Below are 17,762 nucleotides of genomic sequence, written 5' to 3' on the forward strand. Positions count from 1 at the left end.
CAGCAAGATCATTTCCCTCAGATTTACTGTTTTATCTGGTTTTAGACTAAACACCTTTTTTACAGTGTAACGCCCACGAATGTAATAAAAATCTGCAGTTTTTAATGCAATAATCCCACAAACGTAATAACCGCTGCCTGCTACAAACGTAACATGAGATTTCCTACAAATGTAATAACTATTAGGTTTGTGGGGAAGTGAAAATCTTCAACTTTTAATATTGTAATAAGTTCCCACTAATGTAATAACGCAAAGTATCACGTTTTTGGGATTCCTGCATTTAAAGCTGCAGTTTTTATCACGTTTGTGGACATTATTACATTTGCAGGCGTTACACTGGGACATTATTACTTGTTGGGTCAAAACCTTAAACAAAGAGTTCAAACTAGGGTCGTCAAAAGTATCGATACTCAAAAAAGTATCGATACTAAAATGTTGTATCCGGATACGATACTCATTTCCAAAAGTAGCGATACCGAGCCAAGGAATGAACACTTCATTGCCTAATATTGTGCACAGCATACAACCTCAAAATATTGTTTTAATTGTTATTGTTTATTGTATTTATGTATTTTCTGCACTACCTCAGACCTGAAGCTTGTTATCATAGTTGCAGTTTCTTTTTGCACAACTGTTTTTTATTATAAATATTTAACCTGTGGTTCTGTTCATTTTTACATGTTGCATTTTTCTTGTTAATAAAAATATTTCTGTTAAATTTTGGGGTCTTTGTTTTTATCCTTGTGGAATCGAAAATGGTATCGAGTATCCAATATTTTCCTGAGTATCGATATCGAGCTGAATATTTTAATATGGTGACAACCGTTCCACTGGGACTCTGATTACTGGTTAAACAGAGAGTTGAGAGTTAATATCTGTATTTATCTATAAAGTATCTGAGGATCTCCAGCTCGTTCCTCCTCCTCAGGATCCAGTCTGGGGTTAGGAGGCGTGCAGGTTGCAGGCAGCTTCACTCTTCCGGAGTTTGGCCTTCATGCGAGCGATCTTCTCCTCCTGAGCCAGCTGTTGGAAGTCCACCTCCCCCCGGAGAGAGGAGGAGACTCCTGCTGCTCCCTGAGACTCCCTGCTGCTCCACATCTCATCTACAACACCAGCTCCACCACTGTTCATCTGGAGGAGGTCTTCTCCTCCACCACCAGGGACCTGGAGATCACACCCTCCACCCTCCATGTTCTCCTCCTGCTGCTGCTGCTCCTGCTGCTGCTCCTCCTGTAGATGAAACCGGGAGCCTGCTGCTCCTCCTGCAGCCTGTAGAACATCAGCCTCCTGGTGGAGAACTCTGTGTCCAGAGGTCTGCAGGAGGACATCAGGCGTCTTCTGGACTCCTGCAACACTGTTTGTCTCTCTGCATGTGTTGGGTTTTAGTTTGGACCTGTTGTTATTTACCTCCTGCAGGAGAAACAAACAAGTTAAACACAACTCAAACTCACTCTGGGTTCATAGAAACACGACATGATGAACCAAACATCCACCGTTAACTCTCTGGAGTTTTGTTCTATTTCCTCCATGTCTGAATCTTTCCATCCTGCCTGTATTCACCACTTAAAACATGTTTAAATACCATGTTGGTATATTTTTCACCTATATGACCTGATAATAATAATTGATGTTTTATTCTGACTTACTGGATCAACATCATTTTTTAGTCATTTTGTGTCTTTTTTGTGGGTTTATTTTGGTAATTTGTTGTCTTTGTGTCTTTTTTTGTGTCTTTTTTTGTCATTTTGTGTAATTTTTGGGTCATTTTGTGTCTTTTTTCTGTCTTTTTTTTGTCATTTTGTATCTTTTTTTTGGTCATTTTGTGTCTTTTTTGTCATTTAGTGTATTTTTTGGGTCATTTTGTGTCTTTTTTGGTCATTTTGTATCTTTTTTGGTCATTTTGTGTCTTTTTTTAGTTATTTTGTGTCTTTTTTGGTAATTTTGTGTCTTTTTTAGTCATTTTGTGTCTTTTTTAGTCATTTTGTTTCTTTTTTTGGTCATTTTGTGTCTTTTTTAGTTATTTTGTGTCTTTTTTTGGTCATTTTGTCTTTTTTAGTCATTTTGTGTCTTTTTTTAGTCATTTTGTGTCTTTTTTTGGTCATTTTGTGTCTTTTTTTAGTCATTTTGTGTCTTTTTAGTCATTTTGTGTCTTTATTAGTCATTTTGTGTCTTTTTTTAGTCATTTTGTGTCTTTTTTTGGTCATTTTGTGTCTTTTTTTAGGCATTTTGTGTCTTTTTTGGTCATTTTGTGTCTTTTTTTTAGTTATTTTGTGTCTTTTTTGGTCATTTTGTGTCTTTTTTAGTTATTTTGTGTCTTTTTTTGGTCATTTTGTGTCTTTTTTAGTCATTTTGTGTCTTTTTTTAGTTATTTTGTGTCTTTTTTGGTCATTTTGTGTCTTTTTTAGTTATTTTGTGTCTTTTTTTGGTCATTTTGTGTCTTTTTTAGTCATTTTGTGTCTTTTTTTAGTCATTTTGTGTCTTTTTTTGGTCATTTTGTGTCTTTTTTAGTTATTTTGTGTCTTTTTTTGGTCATTTTGTGTCTTTTTTAGTCATTTTGTGTCTTTTTTTAGTCATTTTGTGTCTTTTTTTGGTCATTTTGTGTCTTTTTTTAGTCATTTTGTGTCTTTTTAGTCATTTTGTGTCTTTTTTAGTCATTTTGTGTCTTTTTTTAGTCATTTTGTGTCTTTTTTGGTCATTTGTGTCTTTTGTTGTGTCTTTTTTAGTCATTTTGTGTCTTTTTTGGTCATTTGTGTCTTTTGTTGTGTCTTTTTTAGTCATTTTGTGTCTTTTTTAGTCATTTTGTGTCTTTTTTAGTCCTCTAGTCCAACATAAAATGTGATTTTGAATCACTATCATGCTCAATAAAGAATTTTAAATGTTGCAAATGTGAACAAAGGTCTCAAATATAACATATAAGAGCTCATCTATTGGTTGTGTTCTGTTGTTATTATTATATTTGTCCAAACAAATGAACCTTTAGTTGTACCAGACATTAAAATGAACAAGAAATGATCAGGTGATGGGAATGAGATAATCATTCATAATTTAACCCAGAATTAAAATGTTATTTGTAGAAACATGTTCCTCTTTGTTACAGTCAATGATAACTAATAGCACTAATGGATTGTATTCTATCCAATCAAATGCCTTGGTTGGAACTAAAAGCTTTATAATAATAATATTTTTTATGATCATACTTACGTGGTCTGTAGTGGAGTTATTATTATCTCTTATATTCTTCCTTTTAACTCTTTTGTCTGCAGGTTGAAGAGAAGCCTGAGGAAAGAGGAAACATGATAATGAGCTAAATAATATCCAACTAGAAGAAGAACAAGATAAAATAATATCTGACTAGAAGAAGAACAAGATTAAATAATATCTGACTAGAAGAAGAACAAGATTAAATAATATCTGACTAGAAGAAGAACAAGATTAAATAATATCTGACTAGAAGAAGAACAAGATTAAATAATATCTGACTAGAAGAAGAACAAGATTAAATAATATCTGACTAGAAGAAGAACAAGATTAAATAATATTTGACTAGAAGACAAAACAAAACAAAACAAAACAAAGAAAAACCAACATAAATGTGATCTTGTGATTGTGTGTGATCCTGTCATCAACTCTGGTTTTATTCTAGTGGGACTCTATTTGATTTGGCTCTTTTAGCATAACAATTTCAGTAATTTTGTGTCTTTTTTGTGGGTTTATTTTGGTAATTTGTTGTCTTTTTGTGTCTTTTTTGGTCATTTTGCGTCTTTTTGTGTGTCTTTTTTAGTTATTTTGTGTCTTTTTTTGTCATTTTGTGTATTTTTGTGTCTTTTTTGTCATTTTGTGTATTTTTTGGGTCATTTTGTGTCTTTTTTTTTATAATTTTGTGTCTTTTTTAGTCATTTTGTGTCTTTTTTTAGTCATTTTGTGTCTTTTTTTAGTCATTTTGTGTCTTTTTTAGTCATTTTGTGTCTTATTTTGGTCATTTTGTGTCTTTTTTGTGTGTCTTTTTTAGTCATTTTGTGTCTTTTTTTGTCATTTTGTGTCCTTTTGTGTCTTTTTTGTCATTTTGTGTATTTTTGTGTCTTTTTTGTCAGAACAAGATAAAAGTGTAGATAAAAATAGTCTTCAAGTCATTCAAATCAAGTGGTTTCATGAACAGAGCTTCCTGAAGGTCTCAGTAAAGTTCATGGTTATTTGACTAACAGATGTTTCCTGTTCACCAGTGGAACATCTGGATAAATAACAGCCTCTACTGTAACCAGGAGCTCCAGCCTCTACAGGTGTATAGTTAGTGATGAATAATGTCAAGTGGCCCAAGACTTAAATCCAGACATGAAATATCTCAACTTGTATTGAATTATCCAGGAAATGACTCAAAGTCTGCAGGTTTACAGTTTCCAGATAGGAAATCCTTTCTTTCTTCCTTTCTTTCTTTCTTTCTTTCTTTCTTTCTTTCTTAACCCTCTGGGGTCTATGAGCCTATTTTGGCAGTTTTTCAATACTTTTGATTTTGCCCTTCATGTACCACATAAAAATGTTTACTATACTCATATTTGGTTCCATTTTTTCTTCACCTTTATGATCTGACAGTTATTTTCTCACTTTAACCTACTTGATCAACATATTGAGCCCAAAAATCATGAAATCAGAGTTGAAAAATGATACTAACACTGTATTGCTACAGAGCTAACTGTGAGCCTGTTAGCACATACACACTGTACTGCTACAGAGCTAACTGTTAGCCTATTAGCACATACACACTGTACTGCTACAGAGCTAACTGTTAGCCTGCTAGCACATACACACTGTACTGCTACAGAGCTAACTGTTAGCCTGTTAGCACATACACGCTGTACTGCTACAGAGCTAACTGTTAGCCTGTTAGCACATACACACTGTACTGCTACAGATCTAACTGTTAGCCTGTTAGCACATACACACTGTAATGCTACAGAGCTAACTGTTAGCCTGTTAGCACATACACACTGTACTGCTACAGAGCTAACTGTTAGCCTGTTAGCACATACACACTGTACTGCTACAGAGCTAACTGTTAGCCTGTTAGCACATACACACTGTACTGCTACAGAGCTAACTGTTAGCCTGTTAGCACATACACACTGTACTGCTACAGAGCTAACTGTTAGCCTATTAGCACATACACACTGTACTGCTACAGAGCTAACTGTTAGCCTGTTAGCACATACACACTGTACTGCTACAGAGCTAACTGTGAGCCTGTTAGCACATACACACTGTACTGCTACAGAGCTAACTGTTAGCCTGTTAGCACATACACACTGTACTGCTACAGAGCTAACTGTTAGCCTGTTAGCACATGCACACTGTACTGCTACAGAGCTAACTGTTAGCCTATTAGCACATACACACTGTACTGCTACAGAGCTAACTGTTAGCCTGTTAGCACATACACACTGTACTGCTACAGAGCTAACTGTTAGCCTGCTAGCACATACACACTGTACTGCTACAGAGCTAACTGTTAGCCTGTTAGCACATACACACTGTACTGCTACAGAGCTAACTGTTAGCCTTTTAGCACATACACACTGTACTGCTACAGAGCTAACTGTGAGCCTGTTAGCACATACACGCTGTACTGCTACAGAGCTAACTGTTAGCCTGTTAGCACATACACACTGTACTGCTACAGAGCTAACTGTTAGCCTGTTAGCACATACACACTGTACTGCTACAGAGCTAACTGTTAGCCTGTTAGCACACACACTGTACTGCTACAGAGCTAACTGTTAGCACATACACACTGTACTGTTACAGAGCTAACTGTTAGCCTGTTAGCACACACACTGTACTGCTACAGAGCTAACTGTTAGCACATACACACTGTACTGCTACAGAGCTAACTGTTAGCCTGTTAGCACACACACTGTACTGCTACAGAGCTAACTGTTAGCACATACACACTGTACTGCTACAGAGCTAACTGTTAGCCTGTTAGCACACACACTGTACTGCTACAGAGCTAACTGTTAGCACATACACACTGTACTGTTACAGAGCTAACTGTTAGCCTGTTAGCACACACACTGTACTGCTACAGAGCTAACTGTTAGCACATACACACTGTACTGCTACAGAGCTAACTGTTAGCCTGTTAGCACACACACTGTACTGCTACAGAGCTAACTGTTAGCACTGTGCTACTGTGCAACATTCAATATAATTAGCAATATTATTTAAAATAGAACATTTTCTCTCACTTTGTGATAAAAATATCAGGATATATATTGTATATCGATATTAAACCTAAATATATCAAAATAAGACTTTTGGTCCATGTCGCCCAGCCCTATAACGAGCTGCCATGTTTGTTTGTATTTTACTTCTTGTTTCTGTTTTCCTGGTTGGTTGTTGTGGCTTTTATTCACCAACTAAAACATCACATTACCTTCTTGAGGTGTTTATGGACGGAGGACTGGGAGGACTGGGAGGACTGGGTCTCTGGTTGTCTCCCTCCGGGTCCGGTCCTGGTGGTCCTGGTGGTCCTGGTGGTGAGGTAGACCAGCCCGTTGTGGATGATAACAGTATCTCTGTATTTGCGTGGAGCAGAGCCTGGAGGAACCAGGGAGGACTGAGATGTTTGGGCTGAGACTTTGTTTCCAGGCATGGTGTCCTTCAGGACCTTGTAGGCCGTCAGGTTCTCAGAGACAAAAGACATCTGGAGGGGACCCGGGACAGCGGGGACCTTCTGTCCCAGCAGCGAGGACACGTTCTCCACGTGGCCTTTCCTCCGGACCACAGCAGGACAGATCCAGATGGCTTCTGGGGGGGCGGAGGTCTTCCTGCAGGCCTCAGACTCAGACTGGTGGAGGCCCATCTGTCTCACCACGGACTTGGGTAAAGTCCCCACAGAGACACTCTTCACCTCCGCCTCCACAGGGATGAAGATCTCCAGTCGGTCCACAGGGTCCATGATCTGCAGCTCCCTGCTCACAGCAAGAGGACAGGATGTTAAATATGGAATTAAAGGATTACATTTAGGAAGAATGTCTACGTAACGTGCAAAAGTGTTCAGTCAACAGCAGACACAAGCTAATACTGTTTAAAACGCTCCACAGACTTTATTATTCAGAGGAAAAGCTCCACAAATGTTCTCCTGATATTTCACCAGAATGTAACCGATGTAAATCCACAGTAGAGATAGATAGAACGAAAAAAAAATTCTTATTTTGTCTAAACTTCAATTCTGAAATGGGCCATATATATTCTGATATTTTTTATCATAAAGTGAGAGCAAATGTTCAGTCAAAGTCAAATCTGACATGTCACAAGTAGTTTTATTGAAACCGTTTATTTAAGTGAACATAAATACTGTATAACAACAGGAGAACCTTTTTAAATCAAAGCTACATAAAGTGACATTTAAATAAATAAAATAGGCCAATCTTTTTCTGAAATAAATATATTTATATGAGAAAAGAATAACGAACATTACAAAAGAACTAAATATGACAAACCCTAGTATATATATAAAGAAAAAAATTATGAATTATATTCAATTTATGGGTCAGTGACAAATAAGGGTTGGCAAGATGTCAAATGGTGTAACCACAAAAAAATAAATATATAAATATTAAATACTTGGTTGGATGTGGATTTATACATATAATTACTTCATTCTAAAAAAAAACAAATATTTTTTTTGAGTATTTCTACATTTACAAATTTCATCAATATTGAGCAGAAATAGAATATTCTAAAAACAACCATTTTTTTTCTAAAGTTTGGACAAATGATGTAAAATTTGTTATAAACCATAGTGTTACAATGTAAACATGGATTTTATTTTTTTTCTCATTTTGGTTCACATTTATTTTCCTGTATAAAATCATATTTTTATGGAAAAAGAATTACTGGTTACACCAACTGACACTGAGTTAGATTACGTCATTAACTAATATACGATATGATCTAATTCCATATCACATTTAAAAACATATAGATATATTTATTATATGGATATATCACCCAGCCCCATCAGCTCTGTGTTTATACTTCTCTATAACGTGTCAGTAATTATAAATATTTACATTCCATTAAATGACATTTGGCAGAACTAAGTCTTTTTTAAATCAGAACCAGATAAAACAGTGCAGGACTCAAAGCTCAACGAGTGTTTATGAAGTTTATGAAGTGATGATGTCACAGCAGCAGAACGAGATGTTTACAGGTTACAGACAGAAAGAGACAATCACCATCAGCTAGAGACTTATTAAGGATTAAACCTCCAGGAGATTTTGGTGAATTTTGTGTCTTTTTTTAAAATAATTTTGTGTATTTTAAAAATAATTGTGTCTTTTTTAGTAATTCTGTCTTTTTTGTTGTAATTTGGGGTCTTTTTTTTGTAATTCTGTGTCTTTTTTTCGTGATGTTGTGCCTTTTAAAAAAAAATAATTCTGTGTCTTTTTTAAAAATAATTTTGTGTCTTTTTTTGTAATTGTGTCTTCCTTTTTTTGTTGTAATTTTGTGTCTTTTTTTGGTCATTTTGATTCTGCCTCCAGCGGCCCCCAGGTAATTTGAGTTTGAAACCTCTGACTTATATCTTTTATAATTCAGACAAATTTACCGCTGTTTTGACTTGTGATTTGTATTTATTTATATCACATAAATCACTTAAATGTGAATAAATGTCTGCAGCCAGTTACATTCCCAGTATAAAACCCCTGTTAACTCTCTAACTGGTTGAAGAACCACTCTGATACACAAAGCAGATAGAAAATATCTATAAAAACTAAGAATAGAAATTAAAAAAGGACACCTATCGACATTCTATTTTTTTTATTCAAACACACACCCCTAACAAAACTTAGTAAGTAAGTTAGTAAGTCCAGGAGATTTTGGTTAAAATTTGTCAACTTACTCTGCATTAAATTTAAATTAAATTAAAAGTCTGTGTTCAGCATCAGTCAGATTTTTTTATTAATTTTAACCCTCTGGAGTCCATCTATTTATTAAAAATACACATATTTTATTTACAGTAATAACTTTATTTATATCTGATATGTAGACAAGCTGAGAAAGCCAGTTAAAGTTCAATCAGAGGAGCTTTCACAGTGTCACATTTATGTTTCTAGAACATTTTTAAAATGGGAATTTTCTTTCTATAATGAAAACTATTACTATTTTTAATTTACATGCAAAAAGACTGTTTGTGGTTTTATTATTTATTATTATTTCTGCTGTTTTTGTCAAGTCAAGTCAAAGTTTATTTATAGAGCACATTTAAAAACAACCTCAGATGACCAAAGTGCTGTACAGTTATTAAAATAGAATAAATCATACGCAACTGGGTATAAATAAAAACAATAAAAAGAATAAAATACTAAAAACAGTAAAAACAATAGAATAAAATAGTAATAAAAACTCAATCCAAAACAGAGTTAGAGATACAAAAGAGTTTATAAATGGTAAAAAATAAAATAAAAATGGTACATTTCCATAGAAACCTGTGTCTCTTGTTTGTATTTTGGGCTCCTGGCAGCTTTATTCTTTGTTATTAAAATGACTTCCTGCATTTATTGTTTTATATATAATAACGTGTGTTTGTTTGCTCAGATTCTGGTTGCTGAACATAATATAATATAATATAATATAATATCTGTAGAGAGCTGAACTCTGACGTGGACTAAACTAGTGAACTATTACCTTAACTTACCCTGTCTGACTAAGAAAAGGAGCTTTGTGTTGCTGTTACCATAAAAACTAATATTATAACTAAATAAATAGTGACGTAATTACGCTAAACAACCATAAGAGTGGTATTTATATGAATAAAAGCGTGTTATTGTTGCTCCTACCTGGACTGGAGCACGCGCTGTCCGACCTGAGCTTTAGAGGTTTGTTGCATTTTCACTTAATCGAAACACAAAGTGACTACTTCCTCCTTTTCTTCTTTTCTTCCTCCTCCTCTTCCTCTTCTTCTTCTTCTTCTTCCTGTCAGTGAGGATGCTGGTGTTATCACACTGCCCTCCGCAGGTCAACATGCAGCTAACACAAGGTTCCTAATGGAAAAACATGATAAAGCAATAATAATTAATACCATCTATTAGTGATGAAACGGCTCTTTATTTCACCATTTATACCAGGGGGCTCAAACTGGCGGCCCGCGGGCCAATTGTGGCCCTCGTGATGACATTTTGTGGCCCCCACCTTGATATGAAAGTTTAATGTGAGTTTTATATGAATGGCACTTTACCGTGTTGTGTGTGGAAGGTCCCTTTAATTACTTTTTTGGTAATTTTGTGTCTTTTTAAAATTATTTTGTGTCTTTTTAATAATTTTGTGTCTTTTTAAAATTATTTTGTGTCTTTTTAATAATTTTGTGTCTTGTGTAAAATAATATTGTCTTTTTTAGTAATTCTGCCTTTTTTTGGTAATTTTGTCTTTTTTTAGTAATTCTGTGTCTTTTTTTGGTAATTTTGTCTTTTTTAAAATAATTTTGTGTCTTTTTTAGTAATTCTGTCTTTTTTTGGTAATTTTGTGTCTCTTTTAGTAATTCTGTCTTTTTTTTGGTATTTTGTGTTTTTTTTTTTTAAATAACTGTGTGTCTTTTTTAGTAATTCTGTCTTTTTTGGGGTAATTTTGTGTCTTTTTAATAATTTAGTGTCTTTTTTAATATTTTTCCTGTCTTTTTAAAAATAAATTTGTGTCTTTTTTGGTCATTCTTTTTTTAATTTATTTATTTTTTAGTAATTTTGTGTCTTTTTTGGGTTATTTTGATTCTGCCTCCAGCATCCCCCAGGTAATTTGAGTTTGAGACCACTGGATTATACATTTTATAATTCAGACAAATGTAGCTCTGTTTTGACTTGTGATTTGTATTTATTTATATCACATATATCACTTAAATGTCAATAACTTGCTGTAGCCAGTTACATTTCCAGTATAAAACCCCTGTTAACTCTCTAACTGGTTGAAGAACCACTCTGATACACAAAGCAGATAGAAAATATCTATAAAAACCTAAACATAGAAATCAAAAAAGGACACCTGACATTTTATTTATTTTTTTTCAAACACAGACACCTAACAAAACAAGTAAAGTAGTGAAAAAATAGAAATGAAATACAGAAATCAAGTAAATGTGATTTGTTAATGCTTAACTGACTTCTGTACAAAAAAACAAACAAAATGTTTTTGTTATAGAGTAAAAATAATAATAAATAAACAACATAATAAAATGAAATATAATACAATGTGTAAAACAGCAACATCATCATCTAACTGGAACTTTTTATTAGTTTTATCAGGGCAGATTAGCACTGAGGAAGACCAATTATATATATTAAATTATATTATATTATATTATTTCTGTCATTTTCACATCTCAGTGCTGAAACAGCACCTTCTAAGACTTTTTAAATTTGGTCTTTTGTAATATTCACATTTTTTTTGAGACAGTGAATTTTATGTCTTCATTAAATGTAAGCCATAATCATTATAATTAGAATAAATTAAATAAATGAAGACATGAAATGTTTCATTCTGTCTGTAATGGATCCATATAATGTGTTATTTCACCTTTTTTTAATTTAATTACTGACATAAATAAACTTTCTATCATATTCTAATTTATTGACATGCACCTGTACATCTTAATGTCATTAATAAAAAAAACAGTTTTTGAAGATGAATGTATAAAAATAACAAAAGACAAACAAGACTTTAAAACAAGACATCTCAGTGTTGGGGAGTAGTAAATAATCATGTCATGAATCCTGACGTCTGGATTAAAAAAACACATTTTCTTTAAACGATCGCCAACAATTAACCGTTTATCCAAGAGAGAAAGTGTAAAAACAGGAATTATCGTCGGAATATGAACTCTCCGACAGTCCTTGAATGGATCACAGGTTAGAAAAGTTTCAGTTAGAAAAAGTCACCAAAACGAAGCTTAAAAAATTGTGATATTTCTGTCAATTTCTGCCAAAAAGAAACTGTTTGGAATAACTAGATCCTGTTAAAAACCTTAAATTCTACAACTGGGAAATGATTGATTCTGCTGAGACACGTGCACTGCAAAAACGGCTTTTGTCTTATTTCAAGAATTTTAAGAAAAATATTTTACATACAGATAAAAATCTTTGTAGCTGTATCAAGAAAATGACCAAAAAAAAGCCACAAATTAACCTAAAAAAGGCACAAAATGATCAAAAGAAGATGTTAAATGGCCAAAAATAGACACAAAATGACAAAAAAGACACAAAAGACACAAAATGACCAAAATAGACGCAAAATGACCCAAAAAATGACCAAAAAAATATGCAAAATGGCCAAAAAAGGACACACATTAGTTATAGTTTTTAGTATTTAGTCTGACTTTGCTGGTTTCTATAAATATAATGCCTATCATATCATTATGTCCAGATGATGGTTCTTTACTGATTATTAATTCAAGAATATTTTTACACATATTGAGAAAATATATCACGTGTATTTCATTAGAATCAAGAAAAAGTCACTTGTTATTAGAATAACAGTGTCAGAATAAACTAATTCTAAGGTATTTGTGCTTCATTGAGATTAGATATTTTTACTGGTTTTGGAAAGTTTTGACAAGACACATTTTCTTGTTCCATTGGCAGATAATTTAGCTATTTTTAAGCAAAATAAACCTCATTTTTATACTTTTTCCTTGTTTTTAAGAGCTGACTTTTTGCAGTGTGGAAGCTGGCTTCATGTGCCACTCAGCAGCTTTCATAGGAATGAATTGGGTCCCACCTCCAACGCCATATCAAGGTCTCATTATACATCCTGCTAGCTGTCTGCAGCTATCCCCAGCTAGCTGTCTGCAGCTATCCCAGCTAGCTGTGTGCAGCTATCCCCAGCTAGCTGTCTGCAGCTATCCCCAGCTAGCTGTCTGCAGCTATCCCAGCTAGCTGTGTGCAGCTATCCCCAGCTAGCTGTCTGCAGCTATCCCCAGCTAGCTGTCTGCAGCTATCCCCAGCTAGCTGTGTGCAGCTATCCCCAGCTAGCTCTCTGCAGCTATCCCCAGCTAGCTCTCTGCAGCTATCCCCAGCTAGCTGTGTGCAGCTATCCCCAGCTAGCTCTCTGCAGCTACCCCCAGCTAGCTCTCTGCAGCTATCCCCAGCTAGCTGTCTGCAGCTATCCCCAGCTAGCTGTGTGCAGCTATCCCCAGCTAGCTCTCTGCAGCTACCCCCAGCTAGCTCTCTGCAGCTATCCCCAGCTAGCTGTCTGCAGCTATCCCCAGCTAGCTTCAATGGCCAAAAGTATTTAAATGGACAGACTTTTCAGAGAACATTTCCATATCAAACATACTTTTTAAAATTGGTCTTTTGTAATATTAAACGTTTTTTGGGACACTGAATTTTAGGTCTTTATTAAATGTAAGCCATAATCATTATAATTAGAATAAATTAAATAAATCAAGACATGAAATGTTTTCACATGAAAAGTGCAGTGTAAAAATGCACAAAATTACGTCTTGTTATTAATGTTGGTCTGCTGTTCTTGAACTGAAACAAAAAGAAATCACATTTTATTTGCTTCAAACCTTTTGTATTCCTATTTATACTGTTAAACATGCATTAGAGCATGAAATATGTTAAGTTACTGCACTGTAAACATATTTAAATGTCAGTTTCATCATATCTGGTGAAGTGATGCTCCAATATGTGGCCCTGTGCTAGTCAACATGATAAACTGAGGCCCCTGCAGCATTTAAGTTGAATTTTAATTGAATTACTGACATAAATAAACTTTTCTATCATATTCTAATTTATTAAGAAGCACCTGTACTTGTGTCAGTCCTCGTCAACTTCAATAAAAAATAAATATAAATGATAACATCGACTATAAATAAAAATAACTATGTTGTTGTTTTTTATCTCCTGGTGTTCCTCAACAGTTCCAACGCTGCGTCTTTCTCTCTCAGGAGCTCTTTGAGTCTCCTGATTTCTTCATGACAGTCCAAAGAAGAAGATGATGATGAAGATAAACCGTCACTAGCTGGACCTCCACAACTCCTACAGCTGTGTTTGTTCTTAGTGTGTTTGGCTGTTTGACCACTAACCCTTTCAGAAGATTTGTCCTGTTTTCTTATTGTTTTTCTCCTCTTTCTACCTGTTTGTTTCTCTGGTTCATCCATCTTGGCTGCAGGAGAACCAGAGACACAACATGGACAAACGGTGCTATTCCTGTTTCTCCTTGTTTTTGTTTTTAGATCCACTAAAGTCGGACTCTTTGTGTCCTGTGACTCCTGTGGGATGTCCTCTTCATCTGTGCTGAGTAGATCCTCCTCTAAGGGTTCCAGGTAGCTGGTGTCTGGATCAGTTCTAACATCACCTGCTGTGTTACCTGCAGGGTCATCTGTCTGTCCAGTATCTAGACTGGGAGAGTCTTTGGACAGTTCTGGTCCAGTTAATACTTGACTCTGACGCTTACTGACTCTTTTGACAGTGATGAGACCAGAGCAGCCGTCGGTTTCTCTTTTTCTCAACCTGCTCCTTGGTTTCAGGTGAGTCTCCTCTGGACTCCTGGACTCATTCTTCACAGGTTCTGCAGGTAGAGACCCAGGTACAGACCCAGGTACAGACCCAGGTCCAGACCCAGGTCCAGACCCAGGTCCAGACCCAGGTAGTGACCCAGGTGCAGACCCAGGTACAGACCCGGCTGAAGCGTCATCAATCCTCTGCAGGTGAATCTTCACGTCTGCTGTCAGCCCAAACATGTGTCTCAGCAGATCATCAGCTGTTGGACAGAATTCTGGAGCCAGTGAAAACGTCCTGATTATTGTGGGACTCATAGATTCTCTCTGCAAGGAGAAAAAAAATGCTGAAATTACAAATAATACGTAAACAAGACTTTAAATCTCCAGCCCTGCTAGCGGATCAATGCTTTGAGCTAAATGTTACTATCAGCTAACTACACACCGCTTAGGAACTAAGTTGGAAATGAGGTAAATACATGTCCAAAATGAACATTTCTATTGGATCAAATAATCATCTAGTGCAATGATTCCCAACAGGGGGGGCCCTACCCCCCCAGGGGGGCGTCAAAGATCCACGGGGGGTCTTGAAGCACTCTTGATTTTAAGGGATGTAATAAATCTAATGTGTTAAATATAGATGAGTCAGCATTTAATTCACTAGTGGGACAAAAACAACTAATAAGGGCTACATTAAATGTTTATTCATTTATTTAAATAGAAAAATCACTATAGAAAAGTTTAAAAATAAAGGCTATATCACGAGAATAAGGGCGTGTGTAACATCCCTCCTGCAGTAGACACAGGTAACCTCACCTAGCGGTAACCTCACCTAGCGGTAACCTCACCTAGAGGTAACCTCGCCTAGCGGTAACCTTACCTAGAGGTAACCTCACCTAGAGGTAACCTCACCTAGCGGTAACCTCACCTAGTGGTAACCTCACCTAGCGGTAACCTCACCTAGAGGTAACCTCACCTAGAGGTAACCTCACCTAGCGGTAACCTCACCTAGAGGTAACCTCACCGAGCGGTAACCTCACCTAGTGGTAACCTCACCTAGAGGTAACCTCACCTAGAGGTAACCTCACCTAGTGGTAACCTCACCTAGAGATAACCTCACCTAGTGGTAACCTCAGCTAGCGGTAACCTCACCTAGCGGTAACCTCACCTAGCGGTAACCTCACCTAGTGGTAACCTCACCTAGCAACAGAAACACAGAGCTAATGGAAAAATGGCGAAGCATCAGGGAGATGAAAATGCTGAATATCTCAAACAGAAAAAGAGAGGCTACCATGAAAGTTACATTGAGTTCGGCTTCACAGAAGCAATGAACAATGGGGGGTCGCCAACGTTAACAATGGTAAAAATGTGGGTCCCTCAAGAAAAAGGTTGGGAACCACTGATCTAATGATATTCTCAAGAGTTTTAAATGATTCTTTGACCCAGAAAATGTAGATTTTGACACCAAGATTGACCTTCTGAGTGGCTTGGAAGATTTATTGGTTCTCATAGATTTTATATGGCTGCCATCTCCGATCCACAATCCTGATGAAGTGGCTCCCATCAAAAATGTAAACTTATGGTGATAGAGAGCATGTGGAAAAAATGTGGAGCTTTTGTCTGCTGTGTCCCCATTCTTCTTAAATCTGGTCCTAAACCGCCTCACTACTACTTTGACACCATTTCTAAACTGCAAGATCATATTTTAAAATGGATAAAAATATCATAAAATCTTGTTACATGATTCTCTATGAAGTATTGCAAATTACTGAGACAATAGAAGTGACCTCACCTCCACTTTGTAGGTGCTCTTCTCTTTTTGAGAACGTAGTCCAGATCTGACAGGACCTGCTGGACTTTCTGTTTCTGCATCTACATCGATGCTCTCCAGCTGCTGGCTGGAGGTTTTCTGCTGACTGTTCATGTTATTCATGTTTATCACTGCTGAACTGCAAACAACAACATCTTTGACTGTGTTGACGCCATCTTTTCTTCTTCTAGGAGCGCTAGTTTTACTAGCCAGGTTCTGAGATTCTGTCTCACAGTCTGGACGGTTCCTGTCCTTCTGGTTTGTTTCCTCTAGGAGTGGCGTTTGTGTTTTTAGTCTCAGATCTTGTGTTGACTCAGATTTTGGTGGAATATATGACACAAATATGACATTATCTTCATCTGCATGAGTGACTGCTTCCATGTGAACGGACGAGTCTTCGTCAGCATCTTCATCATTCAGGTAAATCACTTCAACTGGAGGGAGAGTTGTGAGGTCTTGCTGTTCATCCAGGGACTGTTTGGATGAAGGTTTCATGGGTTTCTTTGGTCCAGAACTTTTTCTTGCTGTTCTTTTTGACCCAGAAACTGGTTTTGAGATGACATCATCGTGCTTTGTCGCGTTTTCTCTCTCTTCAACAACTCTCAGTCTGCTGGTGTCCATCTGGTTTGTTTCCTTCACAAGTTCCTTTTGTGTTTTTAGTCTCAAGTCTTGTGTTGACACAAACACATGATCTTCATCTGGAGGGAGAGTTGTGAGGTCTTGCTGTTCCTGCTCCAGGGACTGTTTGGATGAAGGTTTCGTGGGTTTCTTTGGTCCAGAACGTTTTCTTGCTGTTCTGCGTGAGCCTTTTATTCCCATTTTAGATGGTTTGCTGCATTTTTTAGCCACAAAACGACCCTTTCCTTTGCTCTTGACCACGGGGTTTTCCTGTTCTTGACCACTTTCTAACCCAGAAACTGGTTTTGAGATGACATCATCGGGCTTCGTAGCGTTTTCTCTCTCTGCAACAACTCTCAGTCTGCTGGTGTCCGTCTGGTTTGTTTCCTTCACAAGTTCCTTTTGTGTTTTTAGTCTCAAGTCTTGTGTTGACACAAACACATGATCTTCATCTGGAGGGAGAGTTGTGAGGTCTTGCTGTTTCTGCTCCAGGGACTGTTTGGATGATGAAGATAAACCGTCACTAGCTGGACCTCCACAACTCCTACAGCTGTGTTTGCTCTTAGTGTGTTTGGCTGTTTGACCATTAACCCTTTCAGAAGATTTGTCCTGTTTTCTTATTGTTTTTCTCCTCTTTCTACCTGTTTGTTTCTCTGGATCATCAGGATCCTGAGAACCAGAGACACAACATGGACACACGGCCCGCTTCCTGTTTCTCCTTGTTTTTGTTTTTAGATCCACTAAAGTCGGACTCTTTGTGTCCTGTGACTCCTGTGGGATGTCCTCTTCATCTGTGCTGAGTAGATCCTCCTCTAAGGGTTCCAGGTAGCTGGTGTCTGGATCAGTTCT

At 36.4% G+C, this 17,762-nt stretch overlaps 2 protein-coding genes across 2 annotated transcripts in view; both read right to left on the reverse strand.

Moving 5' to 3' along the window:
• Positions 1-543: 543 nt before the first annotated feature.
• Positions 544-9,934, reverse strand: si:dkeyp-110g5.4 (uncharacterized protein LOC561637 homolog). The gene is made up of 4 exons (XM_059334159.1): positions 9,837-9,934; positions 6,428-6,965; positions 3,202-3,276; positions 544-1,410 (listed from the first exon to the last, which is right to left on the reverse strand). The coding sequence occupies exons 1-4, from the start codon at positions 9,884-9,886 to the stop codon at positions 943-945; spliced, it is 1,131 nt and encodes a 376-aa protein (XP_059190142.1). The 5' UTR covers positions 9,887-9,934; the 3' UTR covers positions 544-942.
• A 3,295-nt stretch (positions 9,935-13,229) lies between these two features.
• Positions 13,230-17,762, reverse strand: part of LOC131971082 (uncharacterized) — a 13,961-nt gene continuing 9,428 nt past the window's right edge. Inside the window, exons 3-4 of the mRNA XM_059332381.1 lie at positions 16,278-17,762; positions 13,230-14,812 (exon numbers count right to left, since the gene is read on the reverse strand). The exon at positions 16,278-17,762 is cut by the window's right edge and continues 1,273 nt beyond it. Of these exons, the coding sequence (XP_059188364.1) occupies positions 13,883-14,812; positions 16,278-17,762 (2,415 nt within the window). The 3' untranslated portion in view covers positions 13,230-13,882. The remainder of the gene's footprint in view (positions 14,813-16,277) is intronic.

Source organism: Centropristis striata, chromosome 5, assembly GCF_030273125.1.
Source record: "Centropristis striata isolate RG_2023a ecotype Rhode Island chromosome 5, C.striata_1.0, whole genome shotgun sequence".
Lineage (NCBI taxonomy): Eukaryota > Metazoa > Chordata > Actinopteri > Perciformes > Serranidae > Centropristis > Centropristis striata.